The sequence below is a fragment of the Oncorhynchus nerka genome, linkage group LG25, assembly GCF_034236695.1.
Source record: "Oncorhynchus nerka isolate Pitt River linkage group LG25, Oner_Uvic_2.0, whole genome shotgun sequence".
In the NCBI taxonomy this organism is placed as follows: domain Eukaryota; kingdom Metazoa; phylum Chordata; class Actinopteri; order Salmoniformes; family Salmonidae; genus Oncorhynchus; species Oncorhynchus nerka.
The window spans coordinates 35,547,841-35,565,871 of record NC_088420.1 but is presented as its reverse complement, the minus strand read 5'-3'; the positions used below and the strand labels follow the sequence as shown (position 1 = coordinate 35,565,871).

General features: G+C 40.4%; 3 protein-coding genes across 9 annotated transcripts in view; 2 read left to right on the top strand and 1 right to left on the bottom strand.

Annotated features, from left to right (window-relative positions):
- Positions 1 to 3,637, top strand: part of LOC115109442 (peptidyl-prolyl cis-trans isomerase FKBP8-like) — a 52,154-nt gene extending 48,517 nt beyond the window's left edge. For 2 of the 5 annotated variants that reach the window (XM_029634334.2, XM_029634333.2), the window contains 2 exons: positions 2,407 to 2,544; positions 2,648 to 3,628. In XM_029634334.2, coding sequence (XP_029490194.2) covers positions 2,407 to 2,544; positions 2,648 to 2,734 — 225 coding nt within the window. In that variant the 3' untranslated portion in view covers positions 2,735 to 3,628. Of the gene's footprint in view, positions 1 to 2,406; positions 2,545 to 2,647 lie in introns of all 5 variants that reach the window. The other 3 variants (XM_029634337.2, XM_029634335.2, XM_065009759.1) reach the window with 3 other exon arrangements.
- A 1,414-nt stretch (positions 3,638 to 5,051) lies between these two features.
- LOC115109448 (small EDRK-rich factor 2-like) lies at positions 5,052 to 6,506 on the top strand. Its single transcript, XM_029634345.1, has 3 exons — positions 5,052 to 5,181; positions 5,797 to 5,902; positions 6,033 to 6,506. The coding sequence occupies exons 1-3, from the start codon at positions 5,067 to 5,069 to the stop codon at positions 6,103 to 6,105; spliced, it is 294 nt and encodes a 97-aa protein (XP_029490205.1). The 5' UTR covers positions 5,052 to 5,066; the 3' UTR covers positions 6,106 to 6,506.
- Positions 6,507 to 6,543: 37 nt separating this feature from the next.
- LOC115109436 (ras and EF-hand domain-containing protein-like) lies at positions 6,544 to 17,493 on the bottom strand. 3 transcript variants are annotated; one of them, XM_029634325.2, is made up of 17 exons: positions 16,983 to 17,493; positions 16,668 to 16,817; positions 14,145 to 14,235; positions 13,602 to 13,697; positions 13,323 to 13,400; positions 11,691 to 11,806; positions 11,523 to 11,591; positions 11,223 to 11,304; positions 11,047 to 11,111; positions 10,758 to 10,953; positions 10,563 to 10,673; positions 8,013 to 8,166; positions 7,850 to 7,931; positions 7,586 to 7,700; positions 7,301 to 7,414; positions 7,139 to 7,215; positions 6,544 to 7,055 (listed from the first exon to the last, which is right to left on the bottom strand). In XM_029634325.2, exons 1-17 carry the CDS (start codon positions 17,291 to 17,293, stop codon positions 6,953 to 6,955), a joined length of 2,010 nt encoding a protein of 669 aa, XP_029490185.1. In that variant the 5' UTR covers positions 17,294 to 17,493; the 3' UTR covers positions 6,544 to 6,952. The 3 variants fall into 3 exon arrangements, with proteins under 3 accessions (XP_029490185.1, XP_029490183.1, XP_029490186.1); XM_029634323.2 differs by having other exon boundaries at positions 7,850 to 8,166; XM_029634326.2 differs by lacking the exon at positions 16,668 to 16,817 and having other exon boundaries at positions 7,850 to 8,166.
- Between the last annotated feature and the right edge of the window lie 538 nt (positions 17,494 to 18,031).

The window sequence follows — 18,031 nt, the reverse complement described above, 5'->3', positions numbered from 1 at the left end:
AAACAGAAACATGATTCTGAATCAGAATTATATAGAAAAGCCATTTTGGGCTATAGGTTAGACCAATAACCAAGGGTTGGAACCAGTTCAGGGAACAGAACAGAACCGAAATCCGGAAAATACCAATTTTTCAAGGAACAGAAACAAAAGTGATCCATACCAGTATTTTAAAAGCATGGGAACCGGTTAATAATGGTATTTTATGTTCCAGGCAAATCTTTGCCAGTGTGTGTGTTCAGCCTACCTTCCTGTATTCCCAGTCATGTGGAATCCATAGAGTTGGGCCTATTGAATTTATTTCAATTAACTGATTTCCTTATATGAACAGTAATGCAGTAAAATCTTTGAAAATATTGCATGTTGCATTTATATTTTTATTCAGGGTAGTTAGAGAAGAATAGATTAACTTTGTCAATGCTAGTTAAGGATACTACAGGCCTATTTATCACGTTTCACATTGAATGTTTTAACTACAAAAAGGTAAGAGGTGTGTTGTTAGCTGGCTCAAAGGACATTCAAAGTTTCTCCATAGAAGCTGCTCCTACTATGTATACATCTGTGGACCTAGCTATTAAAGCGTGCCAGATTGTATGTAGTCTAAAACCCGGAAATAAATGACCTCTGGTTCGTTCAGCCATCCCTATGGAAAGAATGAATGGGGAAAGAATAGGGTTTTGGAAAAAACACCGAAAATAAAGTCAACAGGTTTAGGAGATATTTTACGTTTTGTTTTATGAGATAATAGCAATCAGTTAGCATGCCCTTTATTAATTATGAAGCCTTTGTCATTTATGTTTTATTATTACATAAATTCTTCAAAATTCTCAAAAAGTGAGTAAACTGATGAAGATTATCTAGAACAAAACGTATAAGATCTCCTAGGCGTGTGTTTACCACATACCTCATTTTCGGCGTTTATCCAAAAAAGCCATTCATTTTCCCTATAGGCTTTGTGCAACAAACCATGGTAGAGTTGGTTCCGACAAAAATACGCCCTTACATTCAGATAATGCATATCATAACAATTTGCCCAGCGCTTCAAGCCTACCCCTCAACCCTTTCTCGGGTAATAGCTGGAGGGGATCCGGCTTTATTTGGTATTTTATTTAGCATTTTAGCTAACCCCTCACCCTTTTCCTAACCTGCTGCATAAATTCTCCTAACATGCTACGAAAAATCCAATCTGACCTTAATTTGACAAAAACTGGATCCCTTCTAGCTAAAACCCCTCTCTCGCTCTCTACCCACCCGACAAATTTAAATCGCATTTTACGCCATAGGCTACACTTGTCTGTCCATCAAGCGTGTTAACAACTAGTTTGCCTGCTCTATCCGCATTGATTGGTGAAGTAATTTAATGATCTAAATTAAGAAGAAAAAAACGGTTGATTTCACAGGTTAAAAAAGGAACAGAAATTAACGATATAACCCGTGCTTTTTAATTGTTTTCCGGTTCACAACTTTATTTGGCTGGTCGGAACAGTGGAATGGAACGGGGAAAAAGTGATGGTTCTGTTCGGAATTAAACGATTGGGAAATCATTTCGGTTTCAACCGCTGCAAATAACAGATCGTGTTCAGGTTACACATCCCCCCATTAGGTTACCAAGAACCTATAAGGATCAAAATGCAAAGAAATGCGAAACAAAGTAGGCTACAGAAAACAAGACAACTTTGGTTATGATAGCTTAACATGAAACTGGTTAATATTTGTTGTGTAATATTTGTTGAAAATACTTGTTATGCATGAAAGATAAACCAAATTTGATTATCAACGGGATCTGATTCAATTATAAAGTCCAACTATGGCTTGAGCCTGAGATTGTTGCATTTAATATGCTGCCATCTACTGGACAACTTCTAAACTACAACCTCATACTCATTGACAATCCACTCCGCCCTCTTTACTGCTAAAATACTAAACCTAGACTACTTTACTGCTGACATAATAAATTGTATAAGACTTTGTATAAGGTTATTAGGATAAGTTGTCACTTGTCCCTCCTACCAGAATGCCAAATCTAGGACCAAAAGGCTCCTTAACAGCTTCTACCCAAAAGCCACAAGACTGCTGAACAACTAAACGAATCAAATGGCCACCCGGACTATTTACATTGACCCCCCTCGCTTTGTTTTTACACTACTTCTACTCGCTGTTTATTATCTATGCATAGTCACTTTGCAAATTACCTTGAATAACCTGTACCCCCGCACATTGACTCTGTACCGGTACCCCCTGTATATAGCCTTGTTATTGTTATGTACATTTCTTGGTACTTTTTGATTGGTTAGATGTTTTACTTTAGTTTATTTAGTAAATATTTTATGAACTCTATTTCTTTCACGATAAGGTCTACACCTTTTGTATTCGGTGCATGTGACAAATACAATTTTATTTGATCCCCAGGCCATCCATGTTGAGTTGTCCAAGCTAGTGAAAAGGCAATCAGGAGGCAAAGATACCCAGAAGTGGCAAGCCAAACCTGCCCAGCTCCTCGGAGACAATATTGCCCCATTTCTAACTCCTTCTAAAAAGAAGCCACCTGTAAGCCACAACTTTCCCTGTGTGAAATGTTTTGGTTTAATTCAGTTCGCGAGAAAAAAAAACATTTGACTGTTTGTTGACATTGCGTCACTTGGTGTTTCAGGGAATTTCATGGACGTTCCTGCTTGGTGCTCTGGTGGTGGCCTTGGGCAGTTTAGTGACGTCAGTGGTTCTGACTGCAAGAAACTGACATCCTCTACAAAGGAACTGTCCTCTACACAAGTCCAGCTCATGAATACTAAACTGAGTTGTCTACTGTGAATAAAATAAAGATTGCACTGAACAATAAAAAAAACCTGTATCAATGTCCACTGACATGCTGTAGCAGCACTGACATTTGCACCCCAGATTGTGTTTGAATGTAACAGAGTAAACTAATGTCACTTATTTTTTTTAACAATGAACACAAAATAGCTTTGTGTTGTAATCGTTTAGTACAGTTATTAGCTGATAAATGTCACCAATTCCATAGAAAAATGCCCAAATTCCAAAACTCTTTCTGGAATAGTCACATGGTCAATGTTCCTCCACAAAAGATTGAAGAGAGCAGTATTCTCGTGTTACAGCTTTTAAATGTATTGTATGGGGTTTCTGCAATAACAGGTTGCGTCCAAATGAATAATCTATGTCAATGGAAAATCTAATAAAAACAATTGTAGGCCTACTGTCCGTTGATACAGAAACAACATCAATAAAGCTGCATACTGTCATAGCTATGTTTCAGTCATTGCTTATGAAGGGGGGTGTACTGCCAATGAAGTATATACAGTGCATTCTGACCCCTTCCCTTTTTCTACATGTTGTTACATTACAGCTTAATCTAAAATGGATTAAATAAAATAATTCTCCTCACCAATCTACACACAATACCCCATAATGGCAATGCAAAAAGTTTTTTACACATTTTTTGCCAATTTATAAACAAATAAATAAAACAGAAATACCTTATTTACATAAGTATTCAGACCTTTTACTATGAGGCTCGAAATTGAGCTCAGGTGCATCCTATTTCCATTGATCATCCTTGAGATGTTTCTACAACTTGATTGGAGTCCACATGTGGTAAATTCAATTGATTGCACATGATTTGGAAAGGCACACACCTGTCTATATAAGGTCCCACCGTCGACTGTGCATGTCAGAGCAAAAACCAAGCCCTGAGGTTGGAATTGTTCGTAGAGCTCCGGGACAGGATTGTGTCGAGCCACAGCTCTGGGGAAGGGTACAAAAAAAACACAGTGGCCTCCATCATTCTTAAATGGAAGAAGTTTTAAACCACCAAGAATCTTTCTAGAGCTGGCCGCCCGACCAAACATTGGTGAAGGGCCTTGGTCAGGGAGGTGACCAAGAACCCGATGGTCACTATGACAGAGCTCCAGAGTTATTGGAGCTCTGTCATAGATCCTGTATTGAGATCAAATGTTTTATCGATGAGAAAATCCATCTTGTTCCATCTTCTCCCACTGCCGGCCACTTTGGCTTCCTCTCACTACCATATTTGGTAGTGAGTGGAAACGCCAAGCGGATGGATGCTTCACATTTATACATCTGGTGAAATATCTGTCTGTAGCTTTACCGTTGGAGGAGTACCAAAATGACTGTGCGACCTTCAATATAGCGTCCCCTGTCAGTCATCCAGGGTTTATACACATCATTGAATAATGCCCACTAAATTTTCATGAAGTCTAATATTAATAAATATCTTTCGGAGGAACATTTTATTAACATTTGTATCTAAAATCTTAATTAAGAAAAATCACATTCCAGTTGCAAATAGCCTTTAATATCTATCATAACATATTTGTAGTCAATTACTAAAAATGTATAGAATCACTGAGAAATACACGTTTTTAAACATAATTTGAAGCTATAGAGTTATTTTACAGTCGAGTGGCCTGCCAACCACCATAACATAATCTCTTTGTTTATTTTTTGTTAAAGAATCTAGTATATTTATGATATTTCATAATCTTCAAAAGCCACTGGGGAATTCAAATCATTGATACAATTTTGCATTTTTAGGTTTTATAGTACTTTTATTGATTATCACGGTATGAGTCATAATAACCATAACACCTAGTGGTCAAACAAGGAAATAGTTATTTTCCACCATAAATTTTCGAATCTGAGAGTAGAGTTGAATATGTTGATTAAAGTCATCTTGTCTAAGACATATTTACATTGTTATGAAAACAAATGGTGGGGAAAAGATTGGAACCATTTCCCTACTGTGGGGCTCTATTGCCGCGTCAAAACAACTGGTAACTCAGAAATTTCCGACCTCAGCGTGTTCAAAACAACTGGGAACTCGGAAAAAACGAGCTTCAACTGGAAAAAATATATTTGAACGGTCTTCAAATTCGGGAACTCGGGCCTCTTTCTTAGAGCTCCTACTTTCGGACCTGAAGATCACTGACGTCATCATTTGTTCCTGTATTTTCCGAGTTCCCAGTTGTTTTGAATGCGGCATAAAGTACTGATTTTATGCAGACGTCAACTACAAGAATACCGCTACTCTCGCGATGTCTCGTATTAAGGCGTTCAGTCGCAGTAACGTAAATCGAATATTGTCGGTGCACAGCTGGCAGGCTTGGCAGCCTTCTCCACACCGTTTACCTAGAAACAACAACATGACAAGTGAGTATATTGCTATATTTTATTTACTAGCTACTAAGCTAAAATTGTGTTCGTTGGTAGCTTAGCTAGGTACGTATCGCGCTTTGCTGTTTTAAATAAATAAAATCAGAGACAATCAATGCTAGGTAGCTAACGTTAGCGATCTGTTTGAACTGGGTAAGTGAAAAAAAACAAGTTAATATAGCCAACTAGAAAGTGTAGTGTAACATGGTTTTCTGTTACCATACACATTTGTTTTAGTGCCATGAAATGTATCATTTTTCATTATTAACTGGTAAGAAGGATATGATTTGTAGTTAACGTTAGCTCGCTAACTAGCAACGTTACGTTAACTGTCTAGGCCCGTGAAGTGCCACGCACAATAACAAACCAGGCTAAGCAGTTGCCTAGCCTTATGCGTACGTACATTTATCGATTAAACAGTTATTTTCGTCTTATCCATTCGTTAACTGTTTTATCTAGCCAGTTACGTTACCAATCGACCAGTACAGGGCTGTAGATGGCCACTAGCTAATGATGCTTGGTTTTAATTTATTCTTTAAAATGTAAGACATAAGCAATGACTCTGCAACTGTACTCTCCTCACCTGGGTCTTTCAAATCGATTTCTTTGCAGGGGGGAATCAGCGTGACCTTGCTCGTGCTAGAAATGCCAAAAAACAAGGGAATGACAAGGGAAAGAAGGCTGATGATGGCATGTCTGCAGCTGCGAGGAAGCTGAGGTAAGTCACTAATATTAACTTTTAGGAAGTTCTCCTGGTATACAGGTGAGAATCTTTCACTGAAACCAGGACGTTTTTAACATGCATTTCGTTTTTATTTGGTTTAACAATTTGTTTTGTCTGTCTTTAGGGATGCAGAGATAATGCAACAGAAGCAGAAAAAAGCCAATGACCCTAAGCCGGCCGACGAGAAAGCCAAATAGCAGGATACAGAGCCCAATCACAACTATTCTCAGATACCGAGATGTTACCCATTATTGAAAGATGACCAGGTCTTGCTTTTGTCCCATAATCTGGGGTTTAGAACCAGTTTGTAATATTTTGTGGTGGTGGTACAGTATAGTTTGGGAAATGAATAAGGACTAATGCGTATGCCTATTCCAATACACAGGTCGAATGTTAATCAGTATTTACAATGTAAAGAGCAGGAATTTCAAACTCCACTACTTGGAATTACAAAAAAGCTTGTATTTTTGTATTTCCTCATCTAGATTGTTACACAACTAGTGGTTTATGGTTTCTATACCATGTTTATTGCTTTTATATTGAGGATGAACATATGCAGTGCTGTAAGATTAATCAAATAAACTAATGAAAGATTCAATCTGGGGAATATTAATTTAACAAATTATACCACACACCTCTGTACAGAAAGTTTATTCAATTAAAACAAATAAAATCAGCTGACATAAATACTGAAAGCACCCCATTGTAAAATGTACTTGTTTCTAACCACATCATTAGCATTGTAGTTTCAACTGAGCCTTTCTGAATACAGTAAATTCCTGATGTGTACAACGGATACATGCAAACTATTTAGGAACCGTACGTCCCATTCAAATACATTCATTGGAGATCTACATGCTCCAGGTCAGTTGTGCCATTACTTTGATTACATTTAAAATATGAATTAGACATATCTACAGTAATCTCAGGAGATTTGTTACACAAAACAGCTCTGCATGACAAGTTCTCAATGACAAAAGCTGTGGTGCTAAAATTGTCTCCAGTCAGATGCATTCCATAGGGTGAAGTGATGGGCCTCCATGGTTACACTCTGCAGCAGTTGGTCAGCGCTTTCTTTGAACTGCTTAAACTCAACTTCACCTGTGACTCTGATTGCCGTCTCAGTTTCACATTTTTCTTAACTTCTCTGTGTTAGGAAAAAATGGTAAGAGCTCAGTTATAGTTTAGGTATTAGTGGTAGGGATTGGATGGGAAGATTAAGATTCTTACCTTGCCAGGTGAAGTACTGCCTCCACTATATTAGTTCCCTCTTTAGCACTAGTTTCACAGAACAGGGCATTGTATGTCTGAAACACATGTAATATTGTGATTTAATATTTATTTGATGGACCCATGAACAGCTGTTATTTTGACTGGTAAAGGAGATTGTACCCTTGCCAGCCTTTCCCCGTCAACAGTGCTGACACAGCTTCCCTCTGGTCGATCTTCCCGCAGGTCCACTTTATTCCCAATCACACACATTGGGAGTTGCTCATCTGTGGATTCCTGGGATAACAAGGGCACTTTGTTTTTCACTAAGTTCCTGATTTATGTGTAATCATAACAGAAAAATACATTATGGTCTCAAACTGAAATATAAACAACCATTATTTTGGCATCCCATTCCAAGTTTTTATTATCTCAAGGACCATAAAACCCATCCACTGTGATTGTTACCTGAATCTGGTCCATCCACTCTCTGACATTAAGGAAGCTGCTTTCAGAAGTGACATCATACAGCAGTAAGACTCCATGGGCTTTACGGAAATAAGACCTGGCAATACTGCGGAACCTACAGTAATAGGGAAGTCCCATTTAGTTTTTGATATTACATGATCATTTGGAATCTTCAAGCACTTCAGATTAACAGCCACATAACCAAAGACACATTATGAAACAACTTTGATAAGGCTTTTAGTATGTCAATGTACAGAAACGTACCTCTCTTGTCCAGCAGTATCCCATATCTGGAGGTTTGTTTTTTCTCCATCCACCAACATCTTCTTGATTTGGAAATCAACTCCTAAGAACAACATTGTAATGGAAACAGTAATGCACTTTCTGCATTCTACCACTACTAAAAACTTACTGTACATGTACTTACCCAACGTCGTCTGAATATCTCCCCTGAACTCATTGAGACTCAACCGCAATAGAAAGCTGGACTTCCCTGATCCTGCATCTCCCGCCAAAACTAACCGGTACATGGGACCAGGGCACTCAGGGCCACCAGTGTCAACAAGGTCTGCTTCTGTTTGCTGAGGACCAAGTAGCATTACTTAGGTTATGGAAAATAAAACAGATACCATGTTTTTATTTTACTTCACCAGGTAGGCCAGTTGAGAACAAGTTCTCATTTACAACTGTGACCTGGCGAAGATAAAGCAAAGTGATACAAACAACACAGTTACACATGGGATAAACAAACATACAGTCAATAACACAATAGAAAAATCTATATACAGTGTGTGCAAATGTAGTATGATTAGGGAGGTAAGGCAATAAATAGGCTATAGTGTCCAAATAATTACAATTTAGCATTGACACTGGAGTGATGTGTGCAGAAGATGAATGTGCAAGTAGAGATACTGGGGTGCAAGGAGCAAAACAAATATCGGGATGAGGTAGTTGGGTGGGCTATTTACAGATGGGCTGTGTACAGGTGCAATGATCGGTAAGCTGCTCTGACAGCTGATGCTTAAAGTTAGTGAGGGAGATATAAGACTCCAGCTTCAGTGATTTTTGCAATTCGTTCCAGTCACTGGCAGCAGAGAACTGGAAGGAAAGGCGGCCAAAGGAGAAGTTGGCTTTGGGGATGACCAGTGAAATATACCTGCTGGAGAGCGTGCTACGGATGGGTGCTGCTATGGTGACCAGTGAGCTGAGATAAGGTGGGGCTTTACCTAGCAAAGACATAGAGATGACCTTGAGCCAGTGGGTTTGGCGACGAATATGAAGCGAGGGCCAGCCAACGAGAGCATACAGGTCGCAGTGGTGGGTGGTGTATGGGGCTTTGGTGCCAAAACGGATGGCACTGTGATAGACTACATCCAATTTGCTGAGTAGTGTTAGAGGCTATTTTGTAAATGACATCGCCGAAGTCAAGGATCGGTAGGATAGTTCGTTTTACGAGGGTATGTTTGGCAGCATGAGTGAAGGAGGCTTTGTTCCGAAATGGGGGGCCGATTCTAGATTTAATTTTGGATTGGAGATGCTTAATGTGAGTCTGGAAGGAGAGTTTACAGTCTAACCAGACACCTAGGTATTTGTAGTTGTCCACATATTCTAAGTCAGAACCGTCCAGAGTAGTGATGGTGGGCGGGCAGGGGCAGCAATCAGTTGAAGAGCATGCATTTAGTTTTACTTGCATTTAAGAGTAGTTGGAGGCCACGGAATGAGTGTTGTATGGCATAGAAGCTCGTCTGGAGGTTAGTTAACACAGTGTCCAAAGAAGGGCCAGAAGTATACAGAATGGTGTCGTCTGTGTAGAAGTGGATCAGAGAATCACCAGCAGCAAGAGCGACATTGATGTATGTATACCGAGAAAAGAGTCGGCCTGAGAATTGAACCCTGTGGCACCCCCATACGAGACTGCCAGAGGTCCGGACAAAAGGCCCTCCGATTTGACACATTGAACTCTATCTGAGAAGTAGTTGGTAAACCAGGCGAGGCAGTCATTTGAGTAACCAAGGCTGTTGAGTCTGCCGATAAGAATGCAGTGATTGACAGAGTTGAAAGCCTTGGCCAGGTCAATGAAGACGGCTGCACAGTATTGTCTTTTATCGATGGCAGTTATATCATTTAGGACCTTGAGCGTGGCTGAAGTGCACCCATGACCAGCTCGGAAACCAGAATGCATAGCGGAGAAGGTACGGTGGGATTCGAAATGATCAGTGATCTGTTTGTTAACATGGCTTTCGAAGATTTTAGAAAAGGCAGGGCAGGATGGATATAGGTTTATAACAGGGTCTAATGTGTCTCCCCCTTTGAAGAGGGGGATGACCGCAGCAGCTTTCCAATCTTTAGGGATCTCAGACGATACGAAAGAGAGGTTGAACAGGCTAGTAATAGGGGTTGCAACAATTGCGGCAGATCATTTTAGAAAGATAGGGTCCAGATTGTCTAGCCCAGCTGATTTGTTGGGGTCCAGATTTTGCAGCTCTTTCAGAACATTAGCTATCTGGATTTGGGTGAAGGAGAAGTGGGGGAGGCTTGTGCAAGTTGTGGGGGGTGCAGAGCTGTTGACCGGGGTAGGGGCAGCCATAGAAAAATGCTTATTGAAATTCTCGATTATCGTAGATTTATCAGTGGTGACAGTGTTTCCTAGCCTCAGTGCAGTTGACAGCTAGAAGGAGGTGCTCTTATTCTCCATGGACTTTACAGTGTCCCAGAAATGTTTGGAGTTTGTGCTACAGGATGCAAATTTCTGTTTGAAAAAGCTTGCCTTTGCTTTCCTAACTGCCTGTGTATATTGGTTCCTAACTTCCCTGAAAAGTTGCATATTCGATGCTAATGCAGTACGTCACAGGATGTTTTTGTGCTGGTCAAGGGCAGTCAAGTCTGGAGTGAACCAGCATATACCAATTCCACATAAGCCTCCCTACACAATGTCTTACTGTGCTTCAAAACTGAGCATCTCAGCTCAAAGCCTTACCTTCATTGGGAAAGCAGACAAGCGTCTCCGGATGGATGACGCAATGGAACTAGCTTTGCTGGGAGCTACAGACAGTATTGCCTGACTTGCTTCCAATTTCACATCTGATATCTGGTGCAGAAATAGGTACATTCATGTATTAGAATGTGAAACGTACTAATAAAATAGTTGGTCAACCCTTGTAGTTACCCTTACCTCAATGTCTGAGGGCACATATGAATAACTGTGGTGTACTGTTTCTGTAGAGTCATCACTGTCAGACTCGCTGCCTGAGCTTTCAGTAGTGTCCATAGGCAGGGACACACCGCTGTCCGGGTATGTATCAGCCCAGCTGGCTACATGGGAGTTGGTCGTTTTACTGGATCCTACAGTTGTGTGCGCTCCCTCTGAACTGGACTCAACATAGGGATGAAAAAATGTAAACATTAGTTAAGTGGTCAATTAATAGGTCCAGATTTCTTGGATAAGAATATAGTATGTGTACTTTATAAGCGTGCTTTGTCGAACTGGCTTCATTCTTCGAGCTGGGATTTCATTGTTGGGGGATAGCTGTGGGGAGGAAGATTTGTAACACTAATGCCTTATAAATGTTGTATAAATGTAAATATAAAATGGGTAATGTGAGTCTTCTTTATCTTGAGTGAAAACAACCAAACCTACCCTCCTTTTACTTGATGCCACATCGTTGACTAAGGCAGAGCGCAAGCCATCATTGCTGTCATACAGCTTTTTGTTCATGGCCCTAATAGGAAGGAGTCAATGTAGAGAACATTTCAGATGCTTAACTAATCTTTTAGCCTGCCACCTTTAGAGTAGAGTCAGCGTTCATTACAATGAGCATATGGTGTGCACTGCACGGATGTGCATGCATGACTCAAAGCTATGCTTGACTACGATACAACAAAAACAATCATGAAAGGACAGACTGTACTAATGAACAATCGGGTTAGACAGACTTACTGGAGAATTTCAATGTGACTGGAGTAAGACTGGTATTCAATAACCATCTTTTTCAGTTCATCACTTTCTCTGTGAAAATAGACAAATACAACATTTCTTATCAACTAGTCTGTATTTACTGAGTTGGACTTGATCCATTGGACCTGAACGTGAAGTCGGTGATCTCACCTCTCATGCTGAAGTTTCTGGTCTGCATACATGTTCTTCAGCTTGTCCATCTCTACCTGCAGAATGGAGATGTTTGTCTGCGCTTTGAAGAGAGAAGTCCGTAACTGCTCCTTTTCCTGAGGATACATAATGTAATATGTACAACATTACTGGAAAGTGCACAGGAAATAACGTTCAGGGCATTCGGAAAGTTTGCAGACCCCTTCTCTTTTTCCACATTGTTGTTGTGTTACAGCCTTATTTTAAAATGGATTAAATAATAACATACACACACAATAGCCAATGACAAAACAGATGAAGAAATTTGAGCAAATATAAAAAATAAACTTATTTACATAAGTATTCAAACCCTTTGCGATGAGACTTGAAATTGAGCTCAGGTGCATCCTGTTTCCATTGATCATCCTTGAGATGTTTCGACAACTTGATTGGTGTCCACGTCTGGTAAATTCAATTGATTGGACATGATTTTGAAAAGACACACACCTGTCTATATAAGGTCCCACAGTTGACAGTGCATGTCAGAGCAAAAACCAGGCTATTCGGAAAGTTAATTTAACCTTAGAGCTCCAAGACAGGATTGTGTCGAGGCACAGATCTGGGGAAAGGTACCAAAAAAGTTCCGCAGCATTGAAGGTCCCCAAGAACACAGTGGCCTCCATCAATCTTAAATGGAAGAAGTTTGGAACCACCGAGCCTCTGCCTAGAGCTGGCCTCCTGTCAAACTGAGCAATCGGGGGAGAGAAGGACCTTGGTCAGGAAGGTGACCAACAACCTGATGGTCACTCTGACCGAGCTCCAGAGTTCCTCTGTAGAGATGGGAGAACCTTCCAGAAGGACAACCATCTCTGCAGCCTTCCACCAATCAGGCCTTTATCATATAGTGGCCAGACAGAAGCCACTCCTCAGTAAAAGGCACATGACAGCCCCCTTGGAGTTTGCCAAAAGGCACCTAAAGACTCTCAGATAATGAGAAACAAGATGCTCTGGTCTGATGAAACCAAGATTGAACTCTTTGGCCTGAATACCAACCGTCATGTCTGGAGAAAACCTGGCACTATCCCTATGGTGAAGCATGGTGGTCGCAGCATCATGCTCTGGGGATATTTTTCAGTGGCAGGGACTGGGAGACTAGTCAGGATAGAGGAAAATTTAACAGAGCAAAGTAGATAACCTGCTCTAGAGCACATAGGACCTCAGACTGGGGCGAAAGTTCACCTTCCAACAGGACAATGACCCTAAGCACACAGCCAAGACAACGCAGGAGTGGCTTTGGGACAAGTCTCTGAATGTCCTTGAGTGGCCCAGCCAAAGCCCGGACTTGAACCTGATCGAACATCTCTGGAGGGCTGAAAATAGCTGTGCAGTGATGCTCCCTATCCAACCAGACAGAGCTTGAGAAGATCTGCAAAGAAGAATGGGAGCAACTCCCCAAATACAGGTGTGCCAAGCTTGTAGCGTCATACCCAAGAAGACTAGGCTGTAATCGCTGCCAAAGGCTCTTCAACAAAGTACTGAGTAAGGCTTATTTCAGAATAAGGCTGTAACGTAGCAACATTTAGAAAAAGTCAAGGGGTCTGAATACTTTCCGAATGAGACTCAAGATACAGTTGTCTAACTGATCCAACGTACCTGAGTCAGTTCACTTATTTGGTTCTGTAGTTTGTCAACATCCTGCCTGGAACTGTTGAGTTCAGATTCCCCTTGGGACTACAATGAAAAGGTTTCCATTAAGATTAAGCATCAATTGAAATCATATTCACAATTAAGACTGCCTGAATCTAGCTAAATAAAGTACTGCAAACATAAGCGTGGCAATCCTAGGGAAAGATTAAATAACCTTTCAACACCAACAATAATAGGTCAATAGATGAAATGTCACAAAACCTGTTTCAAATAGATGACACCTACCTTTAACAACCTGTCCATAACAGTATGCAGGTCTGCCACCTCATTCTCATGCCTTCTCTGGAGTGCCGCCATGACTCCCTCCATTCTCTTATGCTCCTACAGACAAGAAACCCAAGGAGAGACAACTTTGCTCATTGGCTCTGAACTAAAAGAGGGGCTTTCACAAAACTGTAGAAAGGGGCCTTTGTGAGAGTTTGAGCTAACTGCTCTCCCTTCTCTAAAAGGTACTTCCACTACCACAAATATGCGGATAAACACCTGTGCCGAGGCCCCTCTTGAAATTAAACAGTTTAATCTTAATTTCCAACAAACTATTTGCCCAAGTCTATTATATTAAACTTTTTCTCACCATAAAAAAAAAAAAAAAAAGATAAACATTTTCTAAGGTATGTTTTCAATGACACCAATGCCTTTTTAATGACTTAGCTTGCTTTGTTTGTTTTTAGTTCTTAAATACTTGATGAGAGTGAATTACATGTTTTATTTCTAGCACAATGTGTAGAATATACTGTAGTAACTAAGTCCTCATAATACATCACTTACCTCTTCTCTCACCCTGACCTCTACACAGGCAAGCTGCTGCTGCATGTCATCCTCCAACTCTGTCAACTGACTGGTGTTCAGCTCCTCTGTTCTGTCGGCACACAGAGGTACATACCATTTACATGTCTGCTCTGGTTGTTCATCAAATGCAAAACAACTGCCCAAACACTAGTCCAGCGAAAGTGATGAGTCAGAATAGAAGGTGAAGGTGAGGCACGGTTTGCAAGCAATAACACATCTTCAAACACAGCAGCAACACAGCACCCAGAACTACACCTTTTGGTTTTCATCTAGTGGTGAACTTTGAGCGGGCGGGACACTATTCAGTTAAATGTGTTTTATCATAATAAAAAGTGACAGCACTTGGTCCAGACAGTCAAGAGACTCACGAGGGCCCCTAGGAGGCAAATACCACAGGTGCACAAGACTGAGATTTGCAGTGTGAGATTGAATGAATCAAAATACAGCACGTCTCGCCACTGATTAGCAAACATTCTTACAGGCACATCCATTTGCATAAGGGTTAAGATTAGGCCTAAATGGAAATATAAAAAAGGGACAACTATGTTTACAAGTGGAAAATGGGGAGAACAAGACTAGCAACTCATTTAAGAGTACTTCCTTGGGTGAGAAATGTAATCCCTATCAAGAAATGCAGCCTCCGAACCGTGAAAGCAACTCCACCCCATCTACAGTGGCAAGAAAAAGTATGTGAACCCTTTGGAAATACCTGGATTTCTGCATAAATTGGTCATAAAATTTGACCTGATCTTCATCTAGGTCACAACAATAGACAAACACAGTATGCTTAAACCAATAACAAACAATTATACATTTTCATGTCTTTATTGAACACACAGTGTAAACATTCATTTAATAACTTGTTGACTTTCCTTTGGCAGCAATAAACTCAACCAAACGTTTCTGTAGTTGCGGATCAGACCTGCGCAACGTTCAGGAGGAGTTTTGGACCATTCCTCTTTTCAAAACTGTTTCAGTTCAGCAATATTCATGTTATGTCTGGTATGAACTGCTCTCTTGAGGTCATGCCACAGCATCTCAAATCGGGTTGATGTCAGGACTCTGACTGGGCCACTCCAGAAGGTGTATTTTCTTCTGTAGAAGCCATTCTGTTGTTGATTTACTTCTGTGTTTTGGATCGTTGTCCTGTTGCATCACCCAACTTATGTTGAGCTTCAATTGGCAGACAGATAGCCTAACCTAACATAATCCTGCAAAATGTCTTGATAAACTTCGGAATTTATGTTTCCGTTGATGATAGCAAGCTGTCCAGGCCCTGAGGCAGCAAAGCAGCCCCAAACCATGATGCTCCCTCCACCATACTTTACAGTTGGGATGAGGTTTTGATGTTGGTGTGCCTTTTTTTCTCCACACATAGTGTTGTGTGTTCCTTCCAAACAACTCAACTGTAGTTTCATCTATCCACAGAATATTTTGCCAGTAGCGCTGTGGAACATCCAGGTGCACTTTTGCAAACTTCAGACATGCAGCAATGTTTTTTTTGCACAGCAGTGGCTTCTTCCATGGTGTCCTCCCATGAACACCATTCTTGTTTAGTGTTTTACGTATCGTAGACCCATCAAGAGATGTTAGCATGTTCCAGAGATTTCTGTAAGTCTTTAGCTGACACTAGGATTCTTCTTAACCTCATTGAGCATTCTGCGCTGTGCTCTTGCAGTCATCTTTGCAGGACAGCCACTCCTAGGGAGAGTAGCAACAGTGCTGAACTTTCTCCATTTATAGACAATTGATGATCATCAAGGCTTTTAGAGAAACTTTTGTAACCCTTTCCAGCTTTATGCAAGTCAACACTAATTAATCTTAGGTCTTCTGAGATCTCATTTGTTCGAGGCATGGTTCACATCAGGCAATGCTTCTTGTGAATAGCAAACTCAAATTTTGAGTGTTTTTTATAGGGCAAGGCTGGACTCCAGGTTAGCTGACTCCTGACAGCTTATGGAGAAGTCATTAGCCTAGCGGTTCACATACTTTTCTCGACCTACACTGTGAATGTTTAAATGATGTATTCAATATAGACAAGAAAAATACAATCATTTGTGTGCTATTAGTTTAAGCACACTATGTTTGTCTATTGTTGTGACTTAGATGAAGATCAGATCAAAGTTGACGACCAATTTATGCAGAAATCCAGGTAATTCCAAAGTGTTCACAACATGCAATTGTGTCTGATTATAAGAACCTTACTGTGGGAAGCATACTGGCGCAACCAATACTCACATTTTGTAAATGTTAACTGATTAATAGCCCAAGCCTGATCTTGATTGAAACATTGTTGCATGGATATCCCACAACATAAACACTACATTGTGTTTTTGGTAACACAAACAGGCAAATGACAAAGTTAACTGATGTATACATTTGTTCCATTCGTGAAGAGAACACAATTCAGACAATATAGTTTGGTAGATTGTTTCTCAATATATTGTTTTCCTCTTATTGAGGAATCTGAGCCAAGAGATGCTGCTATGACACAATCCCTACCTTCTCAAACTGGTTTCCAGCTGCTCACTCTCAAGCCTGTGGTCCTTGCTTTCACTGACAAGAGCATCGACAAGTCCCTCATATTGTTGCAACAACAAAGGTTCTGCGATGTACATGGCTTGGTGAAGTTCAGCCAACTGATCCCGCAGTCTGAAAGATTATGGATAACCATCATTTCTACATTTGACATAGTTATAAAAACAGAGGGATGAACGCAGAACGAACATCTACATATTACACCCACAGTCTACTGTAAGAGCTGTAATAGCAGGTGCAACTTTCTGTCAAACAATTGACACCAACCACCAGATTTACCTTCCTGAGAGGAGACCGGTTGCATCGTCCATCCTGCTCTGAAACTCTTCCCAGGGACTCCCTTGACTTTGAGGAGACGCTCCAAAAGAGGCCAAATCCAATGTTTCTGAAACCTCTTGAAACCGTGATGAAAAATTGCTGTAATTAATACATCCATCTTCACTAGCGCCGAATTTGTTGAATAAAGTTTTAATTTCTTCTTCAGGTACATTCAGCTCTCGACAAACAACTGTAAAGTCTTCGTATTCAATCACACCAGATTTATTAATGTCACACGTTGAAAACAGTCTCTGGAGGCTGGGTTTGTCCATGACTTCGTATTTCGAGTTTAAAAGTTACATGAAGTCCGCCTTGGGAAATAAACCCTTGTGTAAAATAAAAAAGATAGGCTAGCAACAGGTGCAATACGTGACCATTTGATCCCCACCTTTATTTGTGTAACCTTATCCCGCACCAGTGATCAGAATTTTAGCCCGTCAGTATGAAGTGATGAAGGCAGTAATACTTTTCCCACGCGAATGATAACTATATTCATCCGGAGACTTGCTGTACAGTCAAAAAGCCACTGATTGGCTTAGCCTGCCTGAAATGGGCGTGACAGCGCTGGGGCCAAGACATCAGACTGAGAATGTGCGTCACCTGTACTTGGCAAAAATGTTTTTTTTTACTGTTGTTAAAAATGTCAGTGTTTGTACACGTTGTCATGCAAGTCACATACTTTATTTTTTATTTTTTATTGAGTGGATGTAGGTATCACAAATAAAGTTTAAACAAAATACACAATTTACATGTATAAAACACTGTGTAAATGAAATGTATCTCAACAATATTTTCAAATAGTATATGATGTATTTGCACAGGGGTGGAGAATAATTGTATATTCATTGCTAGGATGTGGCAAGGATTCTACCTATGACACCAAAGTAGACTATTTTCCTTTCAGGTGTGGACTGCACTCTTTATCAAGAATACTTGCCTGCCTGCCATTGTTACACTGTAGGCATACTCAGTAATTAACTCCACCCTACCATGTGATATCCCTAGCCATA

Bases quoted from the DNA above. Each gene is read 5' to 3' on its own strand.
- LOC115109448 (XM_029634345.1), top strand. From the start codon at position 5,067: ATGTCTCGTATTAAGGCGTTCAGTCGCAGTAACGTAAATCGAATATTG. The intron at 5,182-5,796 runs GTGAGTATATTG...ATTTCTTTGCAG, and splicing joins TAGAAACAACAACATGACAA to GGGGGAATCAGCGTGACCTT. The intron at 5,903-6,032 runs GTAAGTCACTAA...GTCTGTCTTTAG, and splicing joins GCAGCTGCGAGGAAGCTGAG to GGATGCAGAGATAATGCAAC.
- LOC115109436 (XM_029634323.2), bottom strand. From the start codon at position 17,293: ATGGACAAACCCAGCCTCCAGAGACTGTTTTCAACGTGTGACATTAAT. The intron at 11,305-11,522 runs GTAAGTCTGTCT...CCTTCCTATTAG, and splicing joins AGTCACATTGAAATTCTCCA to GGCCATGAACAAAAAGCTGT. The intron at 7,216-7,300 runs GTACAATCTCCT...CATGTGTTTCAG, and splicing joins ACGGGGAAAGGCTGGCAAGG to ACATACAATGCCCTGTTCTG.